Raw genomic sequence first — 27,162 nt, 5'->3', positions numbered from 1 at the left:
ACTACTACTTGCCCAATTTTCTTAAGTCTAGAGCTCTACAAACGCCTTATTTTCATAATCTGAGTTTAGGTGAGGAAAAAAAAAAAAAAAAAAAAAAAACAACGCACTGCAATAAATGAGGTTTGGCCTAAGGAGGATGGTTTTCCAAAATAGAGTGCTGTGTTTAATATCCCTTAGCATATTTGAGTTCCCACACCATATCAGCAGGCCTTGACATATTCAAAATGCAATTAATCTATACTGCACACTAAGATTGAAGTGCTTTATTTCAGATGCTCTGTAATGTAGGGGACATGATCTGGTGATTTCTCAAAGATATAAACAGCTTCACAGAACAGATTTGTAGACCACAATGTGCGGTTGAGGGTACGGTTTTACGTGTTGCCTTATAGCAACCTAGAAAATACAGAAGGAAATATTCACAAATTCATTTGATGCTGTGTATTTGCTGCAAGTCATCTGCCGTTGCTCACTTCTCATCTGCATTACTAAAAAGCGGCTTAATGTATTCCTTGAACATGGAATACATAACACCTGGGGGAAAAAAGAAAAAGAATAGTTACAAAGTGCAAAATCCTACAGTACTTAAACTTAGTTACATTAAAAAATCTACGTTGACTATAGGTACAGACTTTTTTAATGAGGGGAAGTGGCCTACAAGAAGATAAAAACTTCATTATGGGATTCTAGGCATAAGTTTATTGAGCATATAATCACATTCCCAACCAAAATCCTAATATATTGTGTTTGCACTTTTTTTATAAAGCAAAACAAAAAACCTTACCTGCTTTGTAGTGGCAAGCGATTCTTTCAAATAACTAGTCTTGGAGGTCTGTGGCTTTTAAAGGTAGCCAAGATCAAGGGATTTGAACAGAAACCCCAACCAACAAGCTCCCTTAACTACTTGTTATTTTGGAGCCCCGCCCCCCTTTGATGTCACCATGCACGTTCATGGTGACCTAACTTGCACTCCCATGTAGCTCTGGGAATACTGCCACCAACGATCAGTGCAGGGGAATCGCTGACCCGCTGCTATGATCATCAAGCAATAGTAGATAGATACAACTGAATTAAGCTTCTGAGATTTCTCTATTGCTTCAGATCTGAGGACATTTTTCAGTAAAAAGAAATAACTACTTACTGAAATACACTTATTTTGGCATCTTAATGAATGGAATAACAGCTACTCCAATCAAATATTATATCGATAAAATACACAAAGATAAGCCCTGGCAGGTCTTTCAAAATAAGTTAATTGTTTGACTGTTTTCTGAGGAAGGGGGGGATAATTCTCCCCAAAACAAATGACCCACTTATTTTGAAAACCCTGTGAGTACTTTTGTTTATTATTTAGGTTTAACCACCCAAGTGGCTGTTACAACAGATGTCCTTATATCACGGTTTGAATTGACATATAGATTTTTTTAAATACATAATATAAATATCACCTATATTTATGCAATCCCTGCAAAGGGATTAAACAAAGGGTTAGCTTACAAATAAGGTTCTATCTTAAGGTGCACCTGTAAAGGGGCAAATTTAAATAACCAGCCATTAAAAGTGGCTGGTTAATGTAACCACGGCGTGTTTTCACTTTGCACAATTAACCAGAGGTCTGACCTAAGTGCCTTTACATAGGAATAACATAATTTATGCTTACCTGATAAATTCCTTTCTCCTGTAGTGTAGTCAGTCCACGGGTCATCCATTACTTATGGAATATATCTCTTCCTAACAGGAAACTGCAAGAGAATTACCCAGCAGAGCTGCTATATAGCTCCTCCCCTCACCTATCATACTCAGTCATTCGACCAAAGCAGACGAGAAAGGAGGAACCATAGGGTACAGTGGTGACTGGAGTTTAATTAAAATTTAGACCTGCCGTAAAAACAGGGCGGGCCGTGGACTGACTACACTACAGGAGAAAGGAATTTATCAGGTAAGCATAAATTATGTTTTCTCCTGTTAAGTGTAGTCAGTCCACGGGTCATCCATTACTTATGGAATACCAATACCAAAGCTAAAGTACACGGATGAAGGGAGGGACAAGGCAGGAACATTAAACAGAAGGAACCACTGCCTGAAGTACCTTTCTCCCAAAAATAGCCTCCGACGAAGCAAAAGTGTCAAATTTGTAAAATTTTGAAAAAGTGTGAAGCGAAGACCAAGTCGCAGCCTTGCAAATCTGTTCAACAGAGGCCTCATTTTTAAAGGCCCAGGTGGAAGCCACAGCTCTAGTAGAATGAGCTGTAATCCTTTCAGGAGGCTGCTGTCCAGCAGTCTCATAGGCTAAGCGTATTATGCTACGAAGCCAAAAAGAGAGAGGTAGCCGAAGCCTTTTGACCTCTCCTCTGTCCAGAGTAAACGACGAACAGGGAAGAAGTTTGACGAAAATCCTTAGTTGCCTGCAATTAGAATTTCAGGGCACGGACTACGTCCAGATTATGCAAAAGTCGTTCCTTCTTTGAAGAAGGGTTAGGACACAGATGGAACAACAATCTCTTGATTGATATTGCTGTTATTAACTACCTTAGGTAAGAACCCAGGTTTAGTACGCAGGACTACCTTGTCTGAATGAAAAATCAGATAAGGAGAATCACAATGTAAGGCAGATAACTCAGAGACTCTTCGAGCCGAGGAAATAGCCATCAAAAACAGAACTTTCCAAGATAACAGCTTGATATCAATGGAATGAAGGGGTTCAAATGGAACGCCTTGAAGAACATTAAGAACTAAGTTTAAGCTCCACGGCGGAGCAACAGACTTAAACACAGGCTTAATACTAGTTAAAGCCTGACAGAAAGCCTGAACGTCTGGAACTTCAGCCAGACGTTTGTGTAGAAGAATAGACAGAGCAGAAATCTGTCCCTTTAACGAACTAGTAGATAAGCCCTTTTCTAAACCCTCTTGTAGAAAGGACAATATCCTAGGAATCCTAACCTTACTCCATGAGTAACTCTTGGATTCGCACCAATGTAAATATTTACGCCATATCTTATGGTAAATTTTTCTGGTAACAGGCTTCCTAGCCTGTATTAAGGTATCAATAACCGACTCCGAGAAGCCACGCTTTGATAGAATCAAGCGTTCAATCTCCAATGCAGTCAGCCTCAGAGAAATTAGATTTGGATGTTTGAAAGGACCCTGAATTAGAAGGTCCTGTCTCAGAGGCAGAGACCACGGTGGACAGGACGACATGTCCACTAGGTCTGCATACCAGGTCCTGCGTGGCCACGCAGGCGCTATCAGAATAACCAAAGCTCTCTCCTGTTTGATCTTGGCAATCAAACGAGGAAGCATCGGGAATGGTGGAAACACATAAGCCATGTTGAAGACCCAAGGGGCTGTCAGAGCATCTATCAGCACCGCTCCCGGGACCCGGGACCTGGATCCGTAACAAGGAAGCTTGGCATTCTGACGAGACGCCATGAGATCCAGATCTGGTTTGCCCCAACGACGAATCAGTTGAGCAAAGACCTCCGGATGAAGCTCCCACTCCCCCGGATGAAAAGTCTGGCGACTTAGAAAATCCGCCTCGCAGTTCTCCACGCCTGGGATGTAGATCGCTGACAGGTGGCAAGAGTGAGACTCTGCCCAGCGAATTATCTTTGAGACTTCCAACATCGCTAGGGAACTTCTGGTTCCCCCTTGATGGTTGATGTAAGCCACAGTCGTGATGTTGTCCGACTGAAATCTGATGAACCTCAGAGTTGCTAACTGAGGCCAAGCTAGGAGAGCATTGAATATTGCTCTTAACTCCAGAATATTTATTGGGAGGAGTTTCTCCTCCTGAGTCCATAATCCCTGAGCTTTCAGGGAATTCCAGACTGCTCCCCAGCCTAGAAGGCTGGCGTCTGTTGTTACAATCGTCCAATCTGGCCTGCGAAAGGTCATCCCCTTGGACAGATGTGGCCGAGAAAGCCACCATAGAAGAGAATCTCTGGTCTCTTGATCCAGATTTAGTAGGGGGGACAAATCTGAGTAATCCCCGTTCCACTGACTTAGCATGCACAATTGCAGCGGTCTGAGATGCAGGCGCGCAAATGGTACTATGTCCATTGCCGCTACCATTAAGCCGATTACTTCCATGCACTGAGCTACTGACGGGTGTGGAATGGAATGAAGGACACGGCAAGCATTTAGAAGTTTTAATAACCTGGCCTCTGTCAGGTAAATTTTCATCTCTACAGAATCTATAAGAGTCCCTAGAAAGGGAACTCTTGTAAGTGGTAATAGAGAACTCTTTTCCACGTTCACCTTCCACCCATGCGACCTCAAATGCCAGAACTATCTCTGTATGAGACTTGGCAGTTTGAAAACTTGACGCTTGTATCAGAATGTCATCTAGGTACGGAGTCACCGCTATGCCTCGCGGTCTTAGTACCGCCAGAAGTGATCCTAGAATTTTTGTAAAGATTCTTGGAGCCGTAGCTAATCCGAAGGGAAGAGCTACAAACTGGTAATGCCTGTCTAGGAAGGCAAATCTCAGATACCGGTAATGGTCCTTGTGAATCGGTATGTGAAGGTAGGCATCCTTTAGATCCACTGTGGTCATGTACTGACCCTCTTGGATCATGGGAAGGATGGTTCGAATAGTTTCCATTTTGAATGATGGAACTCTTAGAAATTTGTTTAGGATTTTTAAGTCCAAGATTGGCCTGAAGGTTCCCTTTTCTTGGGAACCACAAATAGGTTTGAATAGAATCCCTGCCCGTGTTCCGTCCGCGGAACTGGGTGGATTACCCCCATTAGTAAGAGGTCTTGTACACAGCGTAGAAACGCCTCTTTCTTTATTTGGTTTGCTGATAACCTTGAAAGATGAAATCTCCCCCGTGGAGGAGAAGTTTTGAAGTCCAGGAGATATCCCTGAGATATGATCTCCAACGCCCAGGGGTCCTGGACATCTCTTGCCCAAGCCTGGGCGAAGATAGAAAGTCTGCCCCCCACTAGATCCGTTTCCGGATAGGGGGCCCTCTCTTCATGCTGTTTTGGGGGCAGCAGCAGGTTTCTTGGCCTGCTTGCCCCTGTTCCAGGACTGGTTAACTTTCCAGCCCTGTCTGTAACGAGCAACAGCTCCTTCCTGTTTTGGAGCGGAGGAAGTTGATGCTGCTCCTGCCTTGAAGTTATGAAAGGCACGAAAATTAGACTGTTTGGCCTTTGATTTGGCCCTGTCCTGAGGTAGAGCATGGCCCTTACCTCCCGTAATGTCAGCAATAATTTCTTTCAAGCCGGGCCCGAATAAGGTCTGCCCTTTGAAAGGAATATTAAGCAATTTAGATTTAGAAGTCACGTCAGCTGACCAGGATTTAAGCCATAGCGCTCTGCGCGCTTGGATGGCGAATCCGGAGTTCTTAGCCGTAAGTTTGGTTAAATGCACAACGGCATCAGAAACAAATGCGTTAGCTAGCTTAAGTGTCTTAAGCTTGTTGATTATTTCATCCAATGGAGCTGAGCGAATGGCCTCTTCCAGAGACTCAAACCAGAATGCTGCCGCAGCAGTGACAGGCGCAATGCATGCGAGGGGCTGTAAAATAAAACCTTGTTGAACAAACATTTTCTTAAGGTAACCCTCTAATTTTTTATCCATTGGATCTGAAAAGGCACAACTATCCTCCACCGGGATAGTGGTACGCTTAGCTAAAGTAGAAACTGCTCCCTCCACCTTAGGGACCGTCTGCCATAAGTCTCGTGTGGTGGCGTCAATAGGAAACATTTTCCTAAATATGGGAGGAGGGGTAAAAGGCACACCCGGTCTATCCCACTCCTTGCTAATAATCTCTGTAAGCCTTTTTGGTATAGGAAATACGTCAGTACACACCGGTACCGCATAGTATCTATCCAACCTACATAATTTCTCTGGAATTGCAACCGTGTTACAATCATTCTGAGCCGCTAATACCTCCCCTAGCAATGTGCGGAGGTTCTCTAGCTTAAATTTAAAATTGGAAATCTCTGAATCCAGTCTCCCTGGATCAGATCCGTCACCCACAGAATGAAGCTCTCCGTCCTCACGTTCTGCAAACTGTGACGCAGTATCTGACATGGCTCTCATCTCATCCGCGCGCTCTATCCTTAACCCAGAGCTATCGCGCTTGCCTCTTAATTCTGGCAACTTAGATAATACTTCTGTCATAACAGTAGCCATGTCTTGCAAAGTGATTTGAAAGGGCCTCCCTGATGTACTTGGCGCCACAAAATCACGCACCTCCTGAGCGGGAGGCGAAGGTACTGACACGTGAGGAGAGTTAGTCGGCATAACTTCCCCCTCGTCGTCTGGTGATAATTTCTTTACATGTAAAGATTGACTTTTATTTAAAGTAGCATCAATGCAATTAGTACACAAATTTCTATTGGGCTCCACATTGGCCTTTAAACATAGTGAACAAAGAGATTCATCTGAGTCAGACATGTTTAAACAAACTAGCAATGAGACTAGCAAACTTGGAAATACATTTCAAAATTAATTTACAAGCAATATAAAAAACGTTACTGTGCCTTTAAGAAGCACAGAAAAAACTGACACAGTTGAAATAACAATTACCAACATAGTTATAGCAACCAAATTTTCACAGTAAATGTATTAAGTTAGCAAAGGATTGCACCCACCAGCAAATGGATGATTAACCCCTTAGTACCCAAAAACGGATAACAATTATATAATTAACGTTTTTCTCACAGTCAAATACACTGTCACAGGACTAATGTGCCTGATTACCTCCCTCAAAATGGATTTTGAAGACCCCTGAGCTCTCTAGAGACGATCTGGATCATGGAGGATGAAGTAGACAGATTGTGACTGAATTTTTACTGCGCAAAAAAGCGCTAAAATAGGCCCCTCCCATTCATATTACAACAGTGGGGAAGCTCAGAAACTGTTTCTATGCAGAAAACAAAAATGGCCATGTGGTAAAAATCATGCCCTAATAAGTTTTATCACCAAGTACCTCACAAAAACGATTAACAAGCCAGTAAACGTTTTAAACATACATTTGAAAGTTATGTATTATTAATAAGCCTGCTACCAGTCGTTTTTACTGCAGTTAAGGCTCATACATTATTTCAGTATTAACAGTATTTTCAGAGTCAATTCCATTCCTTAGAAAAATACATTCATTCAGTGTACACACACACACATCAGCCTGATACCAGTCGCTATCACTGCATTTAAGGCTGAACTTACTTTACAATGGTATCAGCAGTATTTTCTCAGTCAATTCCATTCCTCAGAAAATAAATTACTGCACATACCTCATTTGTTGCAGGGGAGCCCTGCATGCTATTCCCCTTCTCTGAAGTTACCTCACTCCTCAGATGAGAAACAGCCAGTGGATCTTAGTTACGTCTGCTAAGACCATAGAAAAAAACCCAGGCAGATTCTTCTTCTAATGCTGCCTGAGAATAAACAGCACACTCCGGTGCCATTTAAAAATAACAAACTTTTGATTGTAGAAATAAACTAAGTTAAAAAACACCACAGATCTCTCACAGCTTCCTTTTTAGTTAGGCTGCAAGAGAATGACTGAGTATGATAGGTGAGGGGAGGAGCTATATAGCAGCTCTGCTGGGTAATTCTCTTGCAGTTTCCCGTTAGGAAGAGATATATTCCATAAGTAATGGATGACCCGTGGACTGACTACACTTAACAGGAGAAAAATAGGAAGTGGGCACAAATTTAAAATTCAAATTTTGCACGTGAGACCACACATGCAATCTTATAAAATGCCCATGTTCCCTCATCTATATTGGAGAGATTGCGAGAACAGTTAGAGATAGAATGAGTCAACACTGCTCCAATATTAGATGTGGGGATAAGGATGCTCCAGTAGCACACCACTTCTTAGTAAAGGGACATAAGATCAGTCAGCTAACGTGGCAAGTTATTGATTATGTGGGCACTCAAAGGAAAGGTGTTGCTCGTGAAAAACGCAAAGAAAAATATGTATTGGGGGACGATGGTCCCAAATGGAATAAATAGGGCATTTAACTGGTCAGTATTTTGGTAACAGGTTCATAGTCTATAGAAAACCATACTATGACAAAGTTAGCAATAGACCCAGTCAGTTCAGTTGTAATGCAATTTGTTAATTTTTTTTGAGCACTTCAAAATAGATGTTTGAAGTTATTAAATTATTTAGTATAAGGAAACCAGACAAGTGATTTTAATTACATTGTACCAAAATGAAAAACGGTAAATGGCTCCAGATGTAAATAATTAGTAGCGCAAAACAAAGTGTTAAAAAGGCAACACAGTATCATATGTATAGCATGAATAAGGGATTTGACCCTGAAACGTCGCTATATTTGTGTGTCATAGAATAAAGTTGTAAAGTTTAATACAAGTGCTGTGGATATTTACTATTTTGTACATAGGAATAAATGGGGGACTTCTCCATAAAAATATATTTGTTGTTTGTAACAAATATATATATGTATATAAGCATATACATATTTATTTATTGTTGTGCAAGTTGCCCTCTGCAAAGCGCAAGGTGCTTGTGTGCAGCTGCCAGCATGGAAACGAGGTTCCCATGGGAACCTATGGAAGTGCTCTTTTATCTATGTGCTCTGGCATTGCCAAGCTCAAATATTGAGCTTGCAAAAGTGCAAATTTGCGCTTAACTTGTAATCTAGGCCAAAATCAGCTCCAGAGTTGCAATACACTACTGGTCCATAACTGAACCAGTAAACTAACAAGAGACGTGATAATGATAAGAGGCATGTGTGTATCCAACAATTACCAGCTATCTTTATCTTGGGGTCAGTAATGCATTTTTGGTCTGGAGATGTGTTTAACCTCTGTGCAAAAGTGCAATAAAATTCAAATTAGAACATTTTAATTTATGTCCCATAAATAATGGCAACATCGTCAGAAAAGTGCATAGCATATAAATATGCATTCCTGTTAGCTAAATGGAGGGATAGGTGGAGGTCTGAGTCCAAAGGCCATCGGGCAACCCTTTAGCTAGTTTGGGCCCCAGAATATTAATATCAAAAATAAAAAAAAGTGGTATGAGACAGGGGGGTTAGGGGATGAGTCGTATACCCAACAAAAAACAAAATTTATGCTTACCTGATAAATTTATTTCTTGACAGTGAGTCCACGTATCAACTAATTACTATTGGGAATATTACTCCTGCCCAGAAGGAGGCAGCAAAGAGCACCACAGCAAAGCTGTTAAATATCACCTTCCTTCCCTCTAACCCCAGTCATTCGACCTAAGCAAAGGGGAGAAAGGAAGCAACAAGGTGCAGAGGTGTCTTAAGTTTATAAAATACCAACAACCTGTTCAAAGAACAGGGCGGGCCGTGGACTCATTGTGTCAAGAAAGAAAGAAAACAAAAATGTATGCTTACCTGATTTATTTCTTATGACACTGAGTCCACGGATCATCTAATTACTACTGGGAATTAATACCCAAGCTAGAGTACACAGTTAAGGGAGGGACAAGACAGGGAACCTAAACGGAAGGCACCACTGCTTGAAGAACCTTTCTCCCAAAAGAGGCCTCAGCTGAAGGCAAAAGTGTCAATTTATAGAATTTTGAAAAAGTGTGAAGAGAGGACAAGTTGCAGCCTTGCAAATCTGTTCCACAAAAGCATCATTTTTGAATGCCCAGGAAGAGGAAACAGCCCTCGTAGAATGAGCCGTAACTCAGGAGGCTGCTGTCCAGCAGTTTCATAGGCAAAGCAAATGATACTCTTCAGTCACAAAGAAAGAAGTAGCCGTAGATTTCTGCCCCTTCCCAGAGAATATAAAGAGCAGTAGACTGACGAAAATACCTAGTCGCCTGTAAATAGAATTTTAATGCATGCACCACATCCAGATTGTGCAAAAGCTGTTCCTTTTTAGAAGGATTAGGACACAAGGAACGAACAACAATCTCCTGATTAATGTTCCGGTCAGAAACTACTTTAGGGAGAAACCCTAACTTAGTATGCAAAACCACCTTATCCGAATGAAAAATAAAAGTAAGGAGACTCATACTGTAATGCCGAGAGCTCTGACACTACGAGCAAATGAAATGGCAACAAGAAACAAAACTTTCCAAGATAACCACTTAATATCTAAGGAATGCATAGGCTCAAACAGAGCCCCTTGAAGAACCTTAAGAACTAAATTAAGACTCCAGGGAGGATTAACTGGCTTGAACAAAAGCCTGACAAAACAATTGCATATCTGGGACGTCCGCCAGACGTTTATGTAACAAAATACACAAGGTAGATATTTGACCCTTTAGGGAACTTGCCAATACACCCTTCTCCTAACCTTCCTGGAGTAGAATTAGGATTCTGTCCTTTCTCCAAGAGTAGCCCTTGGATTCACACCATTATAGATATTTACTCCATATCTTATGGTAAATCTTTCTAGTCACAGGTTTAAGATCCTGAATCATGGTCTCTAACGATTCCAAAAATCCACGCTTTGATAAAATTAAGCGTTCAAACTCCAAGCAGTCCCCTTCAGAGAAACTAGATTTGAATGAAGGGCCCTTGAAGTAGAAGGTCCTTCCTCAATGGAAGTCTCCAAGGTGGAAGAGATGATATGTCCACCAGGTCTGCATACCAAATCCTGCGAGGCCACAGACACCCTCTCCTGCTTGATTCGAGCAATGATCCGAGGTAGAAGAGCAAACTGAGGAAATAGGTATGCAAAATTCCAAGGTACCGCCAGAGCGTCCATCAGTACAGCTTGAGGGTCCCTTGACCTCGACCTGTACCTCGGAAGCTTGGCATTCTGCTAAGATGCCATGAGATCCAATTCCGGGTGACCTCATTTGAGAATCAGGATGTGGATCACCGACAGAAAGCAATTGTGGATCTCTGCCCACTGAATTATCTTGGCTACCTCTGTCATGGCCAAGGAACTCCTCCCTGATGGTTGATGTAAGCCACTGAAATTATGTTGTCTGACTGGAACCTGATGAACCGGGCCGAGGCTAACTAAGGCCAGGCCAGAAGAGCATTAAAGATCGCTCTCAGCTCCAGAATGTTTATGGGTAGAACAGACTCCGACCGAGTCCATGTTCCCTGAGACTTTAGAGAGCCCCAGACTACTCCCCATCCCAGAAGACTGGCGTCTTGTCACAATCACCCAAGAGGGTCTGCGAAAGCAGGGTCCCTGGGAGAGATGATCCTGAGACAACCACCAAAGAAGAGAATCCCTTGTCTCCTGCTCCAGCTGTAATCTGAGACAGATCCGCAAAATCTCCATTCCACTGACTGAGCGTGCTTAACTGCAGAGGTCTGAGGTGGAAACGGGCGAACGGGATGATGTCCATTGCCGCTACCATCAGACCGATTACCTCCATGCACTGAGCCACTGATGGCCGAGTAGAGGACTGAAGAGCTAGGCAAGAATCGAAAATCTTTGATTTCCTGACTTCTGTCAGAAAAATTCTCATTGATAAGGAATCTATTATGGTTCCCAAGAAAACTACCCTTGTAGTTGGAACTAAGGAACTCTTTTCCAAATTCACATTCCATCCGTGAGATTGCAGGAAAGATAACATTTCCGTGTGGGATCTTGCTTGTTGAAAGGATGGAGCCTGAACCAGAATGTCGTCCAGATAAGGTGCCACTGCAATGCCCCGCAATCAGAGCACCCCCAAAAGGGATCCCAGAACCTTTGAAAAAATTCTGGGAGCTGTGGCAAGGCCGAATGGAAGAGCAGCGAACTGGAAGTGTTTGTCTAGAAATGCAAACCTTAGAAACTTGCGATGGTCCCTGTGGATGGGAACATGCAGGTATGTGTCCTTTAAAACTGTTGACCCCCCTTGGACCAAAGGAAGAATGGAAAGAATAGTTTCCATCTTGAAGGACGGCGCTCTAAGGAATTTGTTTAGACTCTTGAGATCTAAATTGGTCTGAAGGTTTCCTTCTTTTTGGGAACCACGAAGAGATTGGAATAGAACACCAGACCCCGTTCCTGCATCGGAACAGGAACTATTGATCTCAGGTCAGAGAGATCCCGAACACAGTGTAAGAATGCCTCTCCTTATGTCTTGTCTACAGATAATCTTCAAAGCAGAAACCTGCCCCTGGGAGGAAAGGTCTTGAACTCTAGTTTGAATCCCTGGGACACTATGTCCACCGCCCAGGGACCCTGAACATCTCGAACCCAAGCCTGAATGAAGGAAAGTCTGCCCCCACAAGAACCGGTCCCAGATCGGGGGCAGGCCCTTCAAAAAGCCTGCTATTTAATCAAAAACAGCATGGATTGTTTTCCCTTGTTCCATGACTGATTGGACCTCCAGGAAGGCTTAGACTTCTTCTGCTTGGAAGAGTGAGAGGAAGGCTTTCCCTTGAAATTTCGAAAGGAACGAAAATTACTGACGTCCTTTTGGTTTCTCTCTCTTATCCTGAGGGAGGAAATGGCCCTTTCCTCCCGTAATGTCAGAAAATATTTCCGTCAAACCCAGCCCAAACAAGGTCTTTCCCTTGTAAGGAATCGTCAAAAGTTTAGACTTAGATAACACATCCGCAGACCAAGATTTTAACCATAAAGCTCTGCGGGCCAGTACGGCAAAACTAGAAATCTTAGCTCCCAGCTTAACCTGAAGGTAAGCATCCGTGATAAAGGAGTTGGCCAACTTAAGGGCCTTTATACTATCCTGGATTTCTTCGAGGGGAGTGTCTGTCCGAATAGAATCTGACAACGCATCAAACCAGTATGCTGCCGCACTAGTGACAGTAGCAATACAAACCACAGGTTGTCATTGTAAACCCTGGTGTACATACATTTACTTGAGTAAACCCTCAAACTTCTTGTCCATAGGATCTTTAAAGGAACAACTATCCTCTATGGGAATAATTGTTCACTTGGCTAGCATGGAAATTGCCCCTTCCACTTTGGGTACCGTCTGTCAAGACTCCTTGATAGAGTCTGCTATAGGAAACATCTTTTTAAATATAGGGGATGGAGAAAAAGGGATACCCTGTCTCTCCCATTCCTTAGCAATCTCTGTAGCCCTATCTGGTACAGGAAATACCTCCACCATGGAGGGCACGTCAAAATACTTGTTTAGTTTACTAGACTTCTTAGGATTGACTACGACGGTAGTGTCGGAGTCCTCCAGGGTAGCTAAAACCTCCTTAAGTAACAAATGGAGGTGTTCAAGCTTAAACCTGAAAGAAACAACTTCAGTATCAGTTAAAGGTATTACACCGAGTCTGAAATTTCACCCTCAGATGCTACCAAAGTATCTTCCTCTTCAGGTTTCTGGGAAGAAACATTCAGAATAGCCACTACTGTGTCAGCAACCTTATTCACTGATTGACTACATTTCCTCTTGCGCTTTCCCTGCAGCATGGGAAAAGCAGACAACGCATCAGATACTGCTGATGACATTATGGAAGCAATGTCTTGCAAGGTAACTCCAGGAGAACTAATAGAGGAAGCGCAGGGCACTGGCTGTATGGATGCTAAATTTTGGGACGCTTGAGGAGAAAGCTGCTGCATATCTTGCACATTGTCAAAAACTCTTGGACAGCATCTGCCTTAGACAATATAGGCTCAAAAAAAAATCTATCCTTAAGATTTAATGTTCTCTCAACACATGAGGAACAAAAAGGAATTGGTGGTAAAATATTAGCATTTAAACATACAGGATATCTGTAATCTGTAACAGTCTTGGGTCCATCTTAACAGAATAAAAAGAAATAAATTAAATTACCAACAATTTAAATAAAGAAAAAAAGTTACTGTTTCTTTAAATTTTAAAACTAAACTGCTTTATTTTTGATGCAATGCAAAAAACAGAATTTATGCTTACCTGATAAATTACTTTCTCCAACGGTGTGTCCGGTCCACGGCGTCATCCTTACTTGTGGGATATTCTCTTCCCCAACAGGAAATGGCAAAGAGTCCCAGCAAAGCTGGTCACATGATCCCTCCTAGGCTGCGCCCACCCCAGTCATTCGACCGACGGACAGGAGGAAATATATATAGGAGAAACCATATGATACCGTGGTGACTGTAGTTAGAGAAAATAATATATCAGACCTGATTAAAAAACCAGGGCGGGCCGTGGACCGGACACACCGTTGGAGAAAGTAATTTATCAGGTAAGCATAAATTCTGTTTTCTCCAACATTGGTGTGTCCGGTCCACGGCGTCATCCTTACTTGTGGGAACCAATACCAAAGCTTTAGGACACGGATGAAGGGAGGGAGCAAATCAGGTCACCTAAATGGAAGGCACCACGGCTTGCAAAACCTTTCTCCCAAAAATAGCCTCCGAAGAAGCAAAAGTATCAAATTTGTAAAATTTGGCAAAAGTGTGCAGTGTCGCTGCCTTACATATCTGGTCAACAGAAGCCTCTTTCTTGAATGCCCATGTGGAAGCCACAGCCCTAGTGGAGTGAGCTATGATTCTTTCAGGAGGCTGCCGTCCGGCAGTCTCATAAGCCAATCGGATAATGCTTTTAAGCCAAAAGGAAAGAGAGGTAGAAGTCGCTTTTTGACCTCTCCTTTTACCAGAATAAACAACAAACAAGGAAGATGTTTGTCTGAAATCTTTAGTAGCCTCTAAATAGAATTTTAGAGCACGGACTACATCCAAATTGTGTAACAAACCTTCCTTCTTTGAAACTGGAAGAACTAGATTTAGACTCCAGGGAGGAGTCAAAGGTCTGTAAACAGGCTTGATCCTAACCAGAGCCTGAACAAATGCTTGAACATCTGGCACAGCTGCCAGTCTTTTGTGAAGTAAAACAGATAAAGCAGAGATCTGTCCCTTCAGAGAACTAGTAGATAATCCTTTCTCCAAACCTTCTTGTAGAAAGGATAGAATCTTAGGAAGTTTTATCTGGTTCCATGGGAATCCTTTAGATTCACACCAACAGATATATTTTTTCCATATTTTATGGTAAATTTTTCTAGTTACAGGCTTTCTAGCCTGAATCAGTATCTATTACAGAATCTGAAAACCCACGCTTTGATAAAATCAAGCGTTCAATCTCCAAGCCGTCAGTTGGAGGGAAACCAGATTCGGATGTTCGAATGGACCCTGAACAAGAAGGTCCTGTCTCAAAGGTAGCTTCCATGGTGGAGCCGATGACATATTCACCAGGTCTGCATACCAAGTCCTGCGTGGCCACGCAGGAGCTATCAAGATCACCGATGCCCTCTCCTGATTGATCCTGGCTACCAGCCTGGGGATGAGAGGAAACGGTGGGAATACATAAGCTAAGTTGAAGGTCCAAGGTGCTACTAGTGCATCTACTAGGGTCGCCTTGGGATCCCTGGATCTGGACCCGTAGCAAGGAACCTTGAAGTTCTGACGAGACGCCATCAGATCCATGTCTGGAATGCCCCATAATTGAGTTATTTGGGCAAAGATTTCCGGATGGAGTTCCCACTCCCCCGGATGGAATGTCTGACGACTCAGAAAATCCGCTTCCCAATTTTCCACTCCTGGGATGTGGATCGCAGACAAGTGGCAGGAGTGATCCTCCGCCCATTGAATTATCTTGGTCACTTCTTTCATCGCCAGGGAACTCCTTGTTCCCCCCTGATGATTGATATATGCAACGGTCGTCATGTTGTCTGACTGAAACCTTAAGAATTTGGCCTTTGCTAGTTGAGGCCAAGCTCTGAGAGCATTGAATATCGCTCTCAGTTCCAGAATGTTTATCGGGAGAAGAGACTCTTCCCGAGACCATAGACCCTGAGCTCTCAGGGATTCCCAGACCGCGCCCCAGCCCACTAGGCTGGCGTCGGTCGTGACAATGACCCACTCTGGTCTGCGGAAGCTCATTCCCTGTGACAGATTGTCCAGGGTCAGCCACCAACGGAGTGAATCTCTGGTCTTTTGATCTACTTGAATCGTCGGAGACAAGTCTGTATAATCCCCATTCCACTGTCTGAGCATGCACAGTTGTAATGGTCTTAGATGAATTCGTGCAAAAGGAACTATGTCCATTGTTGCAACCATCAATCCTATTACTTCCATGCACTGCGCTATGGAAGGACGAGGAACAGAATGAAGTACTTGACAAGAGCTTAGAAGTTTTGATTTTCTGACCTCTGTCAGAAAAATCCTCATTTCTAAGGAATCTAATATCGTTCCCAAGAAGGGAACTCTTGTTGACGGGGACAGAGAACTTTTTTCTTTGTTCACCTTCCATCCGTGAGATCTGAGAAAGGCTAGGACGATGTTCGTATGAGCCTTTGCTTTTGACAGGGACGACGCTTGAATCAGGATGTCGTCCAAGTAAGGTACTACTGCAATGCCCCTTGGTCTTAGAACCGCTAGAAGAGACCCTAGTACCTTTGTGAAAATCCTTGGAGCAGTGGCTAATCCGAATGGAAGTGCCACAAACTGGTAATGCTTGTCCAGAAAAGCGAACCTTAGGAACTGATGATGTTCCTTGTGGATAGGAATATGTAGGTACGCATCCTTTAAATCCACGGTAGTCATAAATTGATTTTCCTGGATAGTAGGTAGGATCGTTAGAATAGTTTCCATTTTGAACGATGGTACCCTGAGAAATTTGTTTAGGATCTTTAGATCCAAAATTGGTCTGAATGTTCCCTCTTTTTTGGGAACTATGAACAGATTGGAATAAAAACCCATTCCTTGTTCTCTTATTGGAACTGGATGTATCACTCCCATCTTTAACAGGTCTTCTACACAATGTAAGAATGCCTGTCTCTATTTGGTTTGAAGATAATTGAGACCTGTGGAACCTTCCCCTTGGGGGTAGTTCCCTGAATTCCAGGAGATAACCTTGAGAAACTATTTCTAGCGCCCAAGGATCCTGAACATCTCTTGCCCAGGCCTGAGCAAAGAGAGAAAGTCTGCCCCCCACTAGATCCGGTCCCGGATCGGGGGCTATCCCTTCATGCTGTTTTGGTAGCAGTGATAGGCTTCTTGGCCTGCTTACCCTTGCTCCAGCCTTGCATTGGTTTCCAGGCTGGTCTGGGTTGTGAAGTATTACCCTCTTGCTTAGAGGATACAGAATTAGAGACTGGTCCGTTTCTGCGAAAGGGACGAAAATTAGGCTTATTTTTAGATGTCTGAAATAATCTCTTTCAAATCAGGTCCAAATAATGTTTTACCTTTGAAAGGAATGTTAAGCAATTTTGTCTTGGAAGACACATCCGCTGACCAAGACTTTAGCCAAAACGCTCTGCGCGCCACAATAGCAAACCCTGAATTTTTCGCCGCTAATCTAGCTAATTGCAAAGCAGCATCTAAAACAAAAGAGTTAGCCAATTTAAGTGCTTGAACTCTGTCCATAACCTCCTCATACGAAGATTCTTTACTGAGCGATTTTTCTAATTCCTCGAACCAGAAACACGCTGCCGTAGTGACAGGAACAATGCATGAAATTGGTTGTAGAAGGTAACCTTGCTGTACAAAAATCTTTTTAAGCAAACCCTCTAATTTCTTATCCATAGGATCTTTGAAAGCACAACTATCTTCGATAGGAATAGTAGTGCGTTTGTTTAGAGTAGAAACCGCCCCCTCGACCTTGGGGACTGTCTGCCATAAGTCCTTTCTGGGGTCAACTATAGGAAATAATTTCTTAAATATGGGGGGGGGACAAAAGGTATGCCAGGCCTTTACCACTCTTTATTTACTATGTCCGCCACCCGCTTGGGTATAGGAAAAGCGTCGGGGGGCACCGGAACCTCTAGGAACTTGTCCATCTTACATAATTTCTCTGGAATGACCAAATTGTCACAATCATCCAGAGTAGATAACACCTCCTTAAGCAGTGCGCGGAGATGTTCTAATTTAAATTTAAATGTCACAACATCAGGTTCAGCTTGATGAGAAATTTTTCCTTTATCTGAAATTTCTCCATCAGACAAAACCTCCCTCATGGCCCCTTGAGATTGGTGTGAGGGTATGTCAGAACAATTATCATCAGCGTCCTCTTGCTCTTCAGTGTTTAAAACAGAGCAATCGCGCTTTCTCTGATAAGTAGGCATTTTGGATAAAAGATTTGCTATGGAGTTATCCATTACAGCCGTTAATTGTTGCATGGTAATAAGTATTGGCGCACTAGATGTACTAGGGGCCTCCTGTGTGGGCATAACTGGTGTAGACACAGTAGGGGATGTAGTATCATGTTTACTCCCTTCACTTGAGGAATCATCTTGGGCAATATCATTATCTGTGGCATTACTGTCCTTACTTTGTTTGGACACTATGGCACAATTATCACAAATTTAAATGGGGAGACACATTGGCTTTCATACATATAGAACATAGCTTATCTGATGGTACAGACATGTTAAACAGGCTTAAACTCGTCAACAAAGCACAAAAAACGTTTTAAAATAAAACCGTTACTGTCACTTTAAATTTCAAACTGAAAACACTTTATTACTGAATATGTGAAAAAGTATGAAGGAATTGTTCAAATTAAAAGTATTGCACACCAAATTTCAGAGCTTTAACCCTTAAATTAACGGAACCGGAGCCGTTTTTACATTTAACCCCTATACAGTCCCAGCTATATACTTTGCTGAGACCCAACCAAGCCCAGAGGGGAATACGATACCACAAGACGCCTTCTATAAGCTTTTTCAGTGATTCTTAGCTCCTGACACATGCATCTGCATGCCTTGCTCTCCAAAAACAACTGCGCATTATTGGCGCGAAAATGAGGCTCTGTCTATAACTAGAAAAGGCCCCTATTTGAAAAAGGTGTCCAACACAGTGCCTGCCGTTTTCCTAAACGTTTCCCCAAGATTATAACACCAAAAATTAGTTAGAATCTGTATAATATGCCTATTAAAGCAATCGTTTTAGCCCAGAAAAATGTCTACCAGTTTTTAAGCCCTTTTTGAAGCCCTTTATTCTTTTATGTTAAACTAAGAAAATGGCTTACCGGTCCCCATGAGGGGAAATGACAGCCTTCCAGCATTACATGGTCTTGTTAGAAATATGGCCAGTCATACCTTAAGCAGAAAAGGTCTGCTAACTGTTTCCCCCAACTGAAGTTACTTCATCTCAACAGTCCTGTGTGGAAACAGCAATCGATTTTAGTAACTGTCTGCTAAAATCATCTTCCTCTTACAAACAGAAATCTTCATCCTTTTCTGTTTCAGAGTAAATAGTACATACCAGCACTATTTTAAAATAACAAACACTTGATAGAAGAATAAAACTACATTTAAACACCAAAAAACTCTTAACCATCTCCTTGGAGATGTTGCCTGTACAACGGCAAAGAGAATGACTGGGGTGGGCGGAGCCTAGGAGGGATCATGTGACCAGCTTTGCTGGGACTCTTTGCCATTTCCTGTTGGGGAAGAGAATATCCCACAAGTAAGGATGACGCCGTGGACCGACACACCAATGTTGGAGAAATGAAACTTATTTCTTTCATGTAATTAGCAAGAGTCCATGAGCTAGTGACATATGGGATATACATTCCTACCAGGAGGGGCAAAGTTTCCCAAACCTCAAAATGCCTATAAATACACCCCTCACCACACCCACAATTCAGTTTTACAAACTTTGCCTCCTATGGAGGTGGTGAAGTAAGTTTGTGCTAGATTCTACGTCGATATGCGCTCCGCAGCAAGTTGGAGCCCGGTTTTCCTCTCAGCGTGCAGTGAATGTCAGAGGGATGTGAGGAGAGTATGGCCTATTTTGAATACAGTGATCTCCTTCTACGGGGTCTATTTCATAGGTTCTCTGTTATAGGTCGTAGAGATTCATCTCTTACCTCCCTTTTCAGATCGACGATATACTCATATATACCATTACCTCTGCTGATTTTCGTTTCAGTACTGGTTTGGCTTTCTACAAACATGTAGATGAGTGTCCTGGGGTAAGTAAATCTTATTTTCTGTGACACTCTAAGCTATGGTTGGGCACTTTGTTTATAAAGTTCTAAATATATGTATTCAAACATTTATTTGCCTCGACTCAGGATGTTCAACATTCCTTATTTTCAGACAGTCAGTTTCATATTTGGGATAATGCATTTGAATCAATCATTTTTTCTTACCTTAAGAAATTTTTGACTTTTTTCCCTGTGGGCTGTTAGGCTCGCGGGGGCTGAAAATGCTTCATTTTATTGCGTCATTCTTGGCGCGGACTTTTTTGGCGCAAAAAATCTTTTCTGTTTCCGGCATCATACGTGTCGCCGGAAGTTGCGTCATTTTTTGACGTCTTTTTGCGCCAAAAATGTCGGCGTTCCGGATGTGGCGTCATTTTTGGAGCCAAAAAGCTTTTAGGCGCCAAATAATGTGGGCGTCGCTTTTGTCTCCACATTATTTCAGTCTAATTTTTTCTTTGCTTCTGGTTGCTAGAAGCTTGTTTATTGGCATTTTTTCCCATTCCTGAAACTGTCATTTAAGGAATTTGATCAATTTTGCTTTATATGTTTTTTCTCTTACATATTGCAAGATGTCTCACGTTGCATCCGAGTCAGAAGATACTTCAGGAAAATCGCTGTCTAGTGCTGGATCTACCAAAGCTAAGTGTATCTGCTGTAAACTTTTGGTAGCTATTCCTCCGGCTGTTTGTATTAATTGTCATGACAAACTTGTTAATGCAGATAATATTTCCTTTAGTAATGTACCATTGCCTGTTGCAGTTCCTTCAACATCTAAGGTGCAGAATGTTCCTGATAACATAAGAGATTTTGTTTCTGAATCCATCAAGAAGGCTATGTCTGTTATTTCTCCTTCTAGTAAACATAAAAAATCTTTTAAAACTTCTCTCTCTACAGATGAATTTTTAAATGAACATCATTCTGATTCTGATGACTCTTCTGGTTCAGAGGATTCTGTCTCAGAGATTGATGCTGATAAATCTTCATATTTATTTAAAATGGAATTTATTTGTTCTTTACTTAAAGAAGTACTAATTGCTTTAGAAATAGAGGATTCTGGTCCTCTTGATACTAATTCTAAACGTTTAGATAAGGTCTTTAAATCTCCTGTGGTTATTCCTGAAGTTTTTCCTGTTCCTAATGCTATCTCTGAAGTAATTTCCAGAGAATGGGATAAATTGGGTAATTCATTTACTCCTTCTAAACGTTTTAAGCAATTATATCCTGTGCCGTCTGATAGATTAGAATTTTGGGACAAGATCCCTAAGGTTGATGGGGCTATTTCTACCCTTGCTAAACGTACTACTATTCCTACGTCAGATGGTACTTCGTTTAAGGATCCTTTAGATAGGAAAATTGAATCTTTTCTAAGAAAAGCTTATCTGTGTTCAGGTAATCTTCTTAGACCTGCTATATCATTGGCTGATGTTGCTGCAGCTTCAACTTTTTGGTTGGAACCTTTAGCGCAACAAGTAACAGATCATGATTCTCATAATATTATTATTCTTCTTCAACATGCTAATAATTTTATCTGTGATGCCATTTTTGATATTATCAGAGTTGATGTCAGGTTTATGTCTCTAGCTATTTTAGCTAGAAGAGCTTTATGGCTTAAAACTTGGAATGCTGATATTGCTTCTAAATCAACTCTACTTTCCATTTCTTTCCAGGGTAACAAATTATTTGGTTCTCAGTTGGATTCTATTATCTCAACTGTTACTGGTGGGAAAGGAACTTTTTTACCACAGGATAGAAAATCTAAGGGTAAAAACAGGGCTAATAATCGTTTTCGTTCCTTTCGTTTCAACAAAGAACAAAAGCCTGATCCTTCATCCTCAGGAGCAGTTTCAGTTTGGAAACCATCTCCAGTCTGGAATAAATCCAAGCCTTCTAGAAAGGCAAAGCCTGCTTCTAAGTCCACATGAAGGTGCGGCCCTCATTCCAGCTCAGCTGGTAGGGGGCAGGTTACGTTTTTTCAAAGAAATTTGGATCAATTCTATTCACAATCTTTGGATTCAGAACATTGTTTCAGAAGGGTACAGAATTGGTTTCAAGATGAGACCTCCTGCAAAGAGATTTTTTCTTTCCCGTGTCCCAGTAAATCCAGTGAAAGCTCAAGCATTTCTGAATTGTGTTTCAGATCTAGAGTTGGCTGGAGTAATTATGTCAGTTCCAGTTCTGGAACAGGGGATGGGGTTTTATTCAAATCTCTTCATTGTACCAAAGAAGGAGAATTCCTTCAGACCAGTTCTGGATCTAAAAATATTGAATCGTTATGTAAGGATACCAACGTTCAAAATGGCAACTGTAAGGACTATCTTGCCTTTTGTTCAGCAAGGGCATTATATGTCCACAATAGATTTACAGGATGCATATCTGCATATTCCGATTCATCCAGATCATTATCAGTTCCTGAGATTCTCTTTTCTGGACAAGCATTACCAGTTTGTGGCTCTGCCGTTTGGCCTTGCTACAGCTCCAAGAATTTTTACAAAGGTTCTCGGTGCCCTTCTGTCTAATCAGAGAACAGGGTATTGTGGTATTTCCTTATTTGGACGATATCTTGGTACTTGCTCAGTCTTTACATTTAGCAGAATCTCATACGAATAGACTTGTGTTGTTTCTTCAAGATCATGGTTGGAGGATCAATTCACCAAAAAGTTCATTAATTCCTCAGACAAGGGTAACCTTTCTGGGTTTCCAGATAGATTCAGTGTCCATGACTCTGTCTTTAACAGACAAGAGACGTCTAAAATTGATTTCAGCTTGTCGAAACCTTCAGTCACAATCATTCCCTTCGGTAGCCTTATGCATGGAAATTCTAGGTCTTATGACTGCTGCATCGGACGCGATCCCCTTTGCTCGTTTTCACATGCGACCTCTTCAGCTCTGTATGCTGAATCAATGGTGCAAGGATTACACAAAGATATCTCAATTAATATCTTTAAAACCGATTGTACGACACTCTCTAACGTGGTGGACAGATCACCATCGTTTAATTCAGGGGGCTTCTTTTGTGCTTCCGACCTGGACTGTAATTTCAACAGATGCAAGTCTCACAGGTTGGGGAGCTGTGTGGGGATCTCTGACGGCACAAGGAGTTTGGGAATCTCAGGAGGTGAGATTACCGATCAATATTTTGGAACTCCGTGCAATTTTCAGAGCTCTTCAGTCTTGGCCTCTTCTAAAGAGAGAATCGTTCATTTGTTTTCAGACAGACAATGTCACAACTGTGGCATACATCAATCATCAAGGAGGGACTCACAGTCCTCTGGCTATGAAAGAAGTATCTCGAATTTTGGTTTGGGCGGAATCCAGCTCCTGTCTAATCTCTGCGGTTCATATCCCAGGTATAGACAATTGGGAAGCGGATTATCTCAGTCGCCAAACGTTGCATCCGGGCGAATGGTCTCTTCACCCAGAGGTATTTCTTCAGATTGTTCAAATGTGGGAACTTCCAGAAATAGATCTGATGGCGTCTCATCTAAACAAGAAACTTCCCAGGTATCTGTCCAGATCCCGGGATCCTCAGGCGGAGGCAGTGGATGCATTATCACTTCCTTGGAAGTATCATCCTGCCTATATCTTTCCGCCTCTAGTTCTTCTTCCAAGAGTAATCTCCAAGATTCTGAAGGAATGCTCGTTTGTTCTGCTGGTAGCTCTGGCATGGCCTCACAGGTTTTGGTATGCGGATCTTGTCCGGATGGCCTCTTGCCAACCGTGGACTCTTCCGTTAAGACCAGACCTTCTGTCGCAAGGTCCTTTTTTCCATCAGGATCTCAAATCCTTAAATTTAAAGGTATGGAGATTGAACGCTTGATTCTTGGTCAAAGAGGTTTCTCTGACTCTGTGATTAATACTATGTTACAGGCTCGTAAATCTGTATCTAGAGAGATATATTATAGAGTCTGGAAGACTTATATTTCTTGGTGTCTTTCTCATCATTTTTCTTGGCATTCTTTTAGAATACCGAGAATTTTACAGTTTCTTCAGGATGGTTTAGATAAAGGTTTGTCCGCAAGTTCCTTGAAAGGACAAATCTCTGCTCTTTCTGTTCTTTTTCACAGAAAGATTGCTAATCTTCCTGATATTCATTGTTTTGTACAAGCTTTGGCTCGTATAAAACCTGTCATTAAGTCAATTTCTCCTCCTTGGAGTTTGAATTTGGTTCTGGGGGCTCTTCAAGCTCCTCCGTTTGAACCTATGCATTCTTTGGACATTAAATTACTTTCTTGGAAAGTTTTGTTCCTTTTGGCGATCTCTTCTGCCAGAAGAGTCTCTGAACTATCTGCTCTTTCTTGTGAGTCTCCTTTTCTGATTTTTCATCAGGATAAGGCGGTGTTGCGAACTTTTTATATTTTTACCTAAAGTTGTGAATTCCAACAACATTTTGATGTGTTTTCTTCTTCTGAAGCAGTTTTTGGTAGAAAAGTACTTCAGGCAGCGGTTTCAGTTTGAATCTTCTGCTTATGTTTTTCATTAAACTTTATTTTGGGTGTGGATTATTTTCAGCAGGAATTGGCTGTCTTTATTTTATCCCTCCCTCTCTAGTGACTCTTGCGTGGAAAGGTCCACATCTTGGGTAATCATTATCCCATACGTCACTAGCTCATGGACTCTTGCTAATTACATGAAAGAAAACATAATTTATGTAAGAACTTACCTGATAAATTCATTTCTTTCATATTAGCAAGAGTCCATGAGGCCCGCCCTTTTTTGTGGTGGTTATGATTTTTTTGTATAAAGCACAATTATTCCAATTCCTTATAATATATGCTTTCGCACTTTTTTCTTATCACCCCACTTCTTGGCTATTCGTTAAACTGAATTGTGGGTGTGGTGAGGGGTGTATTTATAGGCATTTTGAGGTTTGGGAAACTTTGCCCCTCCTGGTAGGAATGTATATCCCATACGTCACTAGCTCATGGACTCTTGCTAATATGAAAGAAATGAATTTATCAGGTAAGTTCTTACATAAATTATGTTTTTTTTGAACAAATACAAAAACGTAACTGCTTTATTTTACAAAGATACTGAAAAATAAAAATGTCTTAACACCTCAAACAGCCTCTACACCTCAGCAGTAGCTTTGCTGAGGTGCCTACCTTGCAGGAAAACGATATATCTTTCTTAAAACCGGAATCCAGACTGAGCTGTTTCATTTATGACAGGCTAACAAATAACCGTTAAATTTGAAAAACGTTAAGATGCAGATATCTCTCCTCCATATACAGGAAGGGAGAGGACAACAAGTGCGCAACTTAGATAACTTCCCGCCACACAAGCCCCGCCCATCGTGGGCGTGTCAAAAATAACGTCTCCGCAGACATGTTTAAGGAAAAAAAAAAAACGATAACACCAAATTGAGCCAAGTACTCATCAAGTCCCCAGTGCCTGCAATACATAATCCCCCTTACAAAACTAGGAGCACTATATTAAATATCCCTGTCAGGGAAATAGTAAAGTGCCATGTTTTTTCCTTAAAGCAGCTTAAGAAAATAAATTAGCACTTAACTCAATCTGCCTGGCAGCAAGGCAGCTCACTAGGTTTGAGAGGTCCTTTCCCTCACATGGACCTGTGAAAAATAATAAGGGCATCAACTTATTTAAATATGAGGGAGGCACAGTGAGAATTATGTCCCACAAGTTCCCTTTGCTTAAAAGCCACCAATGCTCTACTGGAGAGACTGAAATGGACCACAGCTACACCCTGGAGTAAAAACAGCACATACTAGTACTGCAAATAAAATAAACTCTTGATTGAAGAATCTTTCCAGGCACCTAACTTTACCACTTCCTTACACTAACGTAGGCAAAGAGAATGACTGGGGTTGGAGGGAAGGAAGGTGATATTTAACAGCTTTGCTGTGGTGCTCTTTGCCGCCTCCTGCTGGGCAGGAGAGATATACCCAAAAGTAATTAGATGATCCATGGACTTGTGTCATTAGAAAGAAAAAGGAAGTTTCAGACTGGATTAAAGCTCAGCCCATATTAAAGTAACATCTTTTGTTGGTAAGTACCATTAGGGATAGAAGAAAATCATATAAATGTGTTTAAAATCTGAGGGGAAAAAAAATTGCCAACAATAATTAAAGGGACATGAAACCCAATTTTTTTCCTTTCATGGTTCAGAAAGAACATGCAATTTTAACCTTTCCAATTTACGTCTAATTTGTGTCATTATCTTGATATCCTTTGTTGAAAAGCATATCTAAATAGGCTCAGTAGCTGCTGATTTGTGGCTGAACATAGATGCCTTGTGTGATTGGCTAACCCATGTGCATTGCTATTTCTTCATCAAAAGATATCTAAAGAATAAAGCAGATAAAATAGAAGTAAATTGGAATTTTGTTTAAAATTGTATTCTGTCTGAATAATGAAAGAAAAGTGTTTCATGTCCCTTTAAGACCTAGACCAGTAACACAAAGTGTGAATTCAGTTAAGATAAAATGTAACTCATGGTTTAGATTTGAGTATGGCATTTTGAAAAGCTTTCCAATTTACCTCATATATTTGCTTCATTGTCTTGGTATCCTTGGTTGAAAAGCATACCCAAGTAGGCTCAGGAACAGCAATTCACTACTGGGACCTGGCTGCTGACTGGTGGATGCACATATATACCTCTTGTCATTGGCTCGCCCAAAGTGTTCCATGTAGCTCCCAGTAGTGCATTGCTGCTTCTTCAACGAAAGAACACTAAGAATTAAAGAAGTCCGATAATAGAAACAAATTGCAAATTTGTTTTTTTAGGGTTATTTTTATAATTATATGCAGTCTGTATTACAAAGGAGAAATTTGGGGTTTCATGTCCCTTTAAATAATTCATGAATTAGGTGTGACACAATCACAATCGTTAGAGAAACAGCAGGTGTTTTATTTTTCCTTATTTTAGCTCTTTAACATTATCACTCTCTGCTCTTCTAAAGATCATGCCATGACCCAATAAAACAAAAAATTAACATTGAGCCCTATTGATACACAATATGAATAGTTTTGTGCTTACCAAATGTTACAGCACCAACCACAAATCCTTGAGCACCAACTCTCATGTGAATGAGATGCACAGACATCTTCTGATCACCTCTGCTACGCAGCTTGTAAAGGCCAAAGGCCACCACAGCCAGGAAGCCAGCCATTCCTGTGAAGCACAATTCATGTCATAATCATGGAAAATAAAGAACAAAGGGACACTGAACCCAAAATTTTTCTTTCATGAAACTTTCTAATTTACTCCATTATCATTTCTTTGTTCTCTTGATATCTATTTTAAAAGCAGGAATGTAAATCTTAGCCGCCAGCCCATTTTAGATTCAGAACCATGGATAGCGCTTGCTTATTGGAGACTTACATTTACCCAACC

The 27,162-nt window shown here is 41.5% G+C and overlaps 1 protein-coding gene across 1 annotated transcript in view; it reads right to left on the bottom strand.

Moving 5' to 3' along the window:
• Positions 1 to 248: 248 nt before the first annotated feature.
• HIGD1C (HIG1 hypoxia inducible domain family member 1C) overlaps positions 249 to 27,162 on the bottom strand; it is an 83,116-nt gene continuing 56,202 nt past the window's right edge. The window contains exons 3-4 of the mRNA XM_053708215.1: positions 26,806 to 26,940; positions 249 to 534 (exon numbers count right to left, since the gene is read on the bottom strand). Coding sequence (XP_053564190.1) covers positions 470 to 534; positions 26,806 to 26,940 — 200 coding nt within the window. The 3' untranslated portion in view covers positions 249 to 469. The remainder of the gene's footprint in view (positions 535 to 26,805; positions 26,941 to 27,162) is intronic.

The sequence above is a fragment of the Bombina bombina genome, chromosome 3 (genome assembly GCF_027579735.1).
Source record: "Bombina bombina isolate aBomBom1 chromosome 3, aBomBom1.pri, whole genome shotgun sequence".
NCBI lineage: Eukaryota > Metazoa > Chordata > Amphibia > Anura > Bombinatoridae > Bombina > Bombina bombina.
Note: the sequence above shows the minus strand (reverse complement) of the source record. Positions and strands in the feature narration are given on the sequence as shown.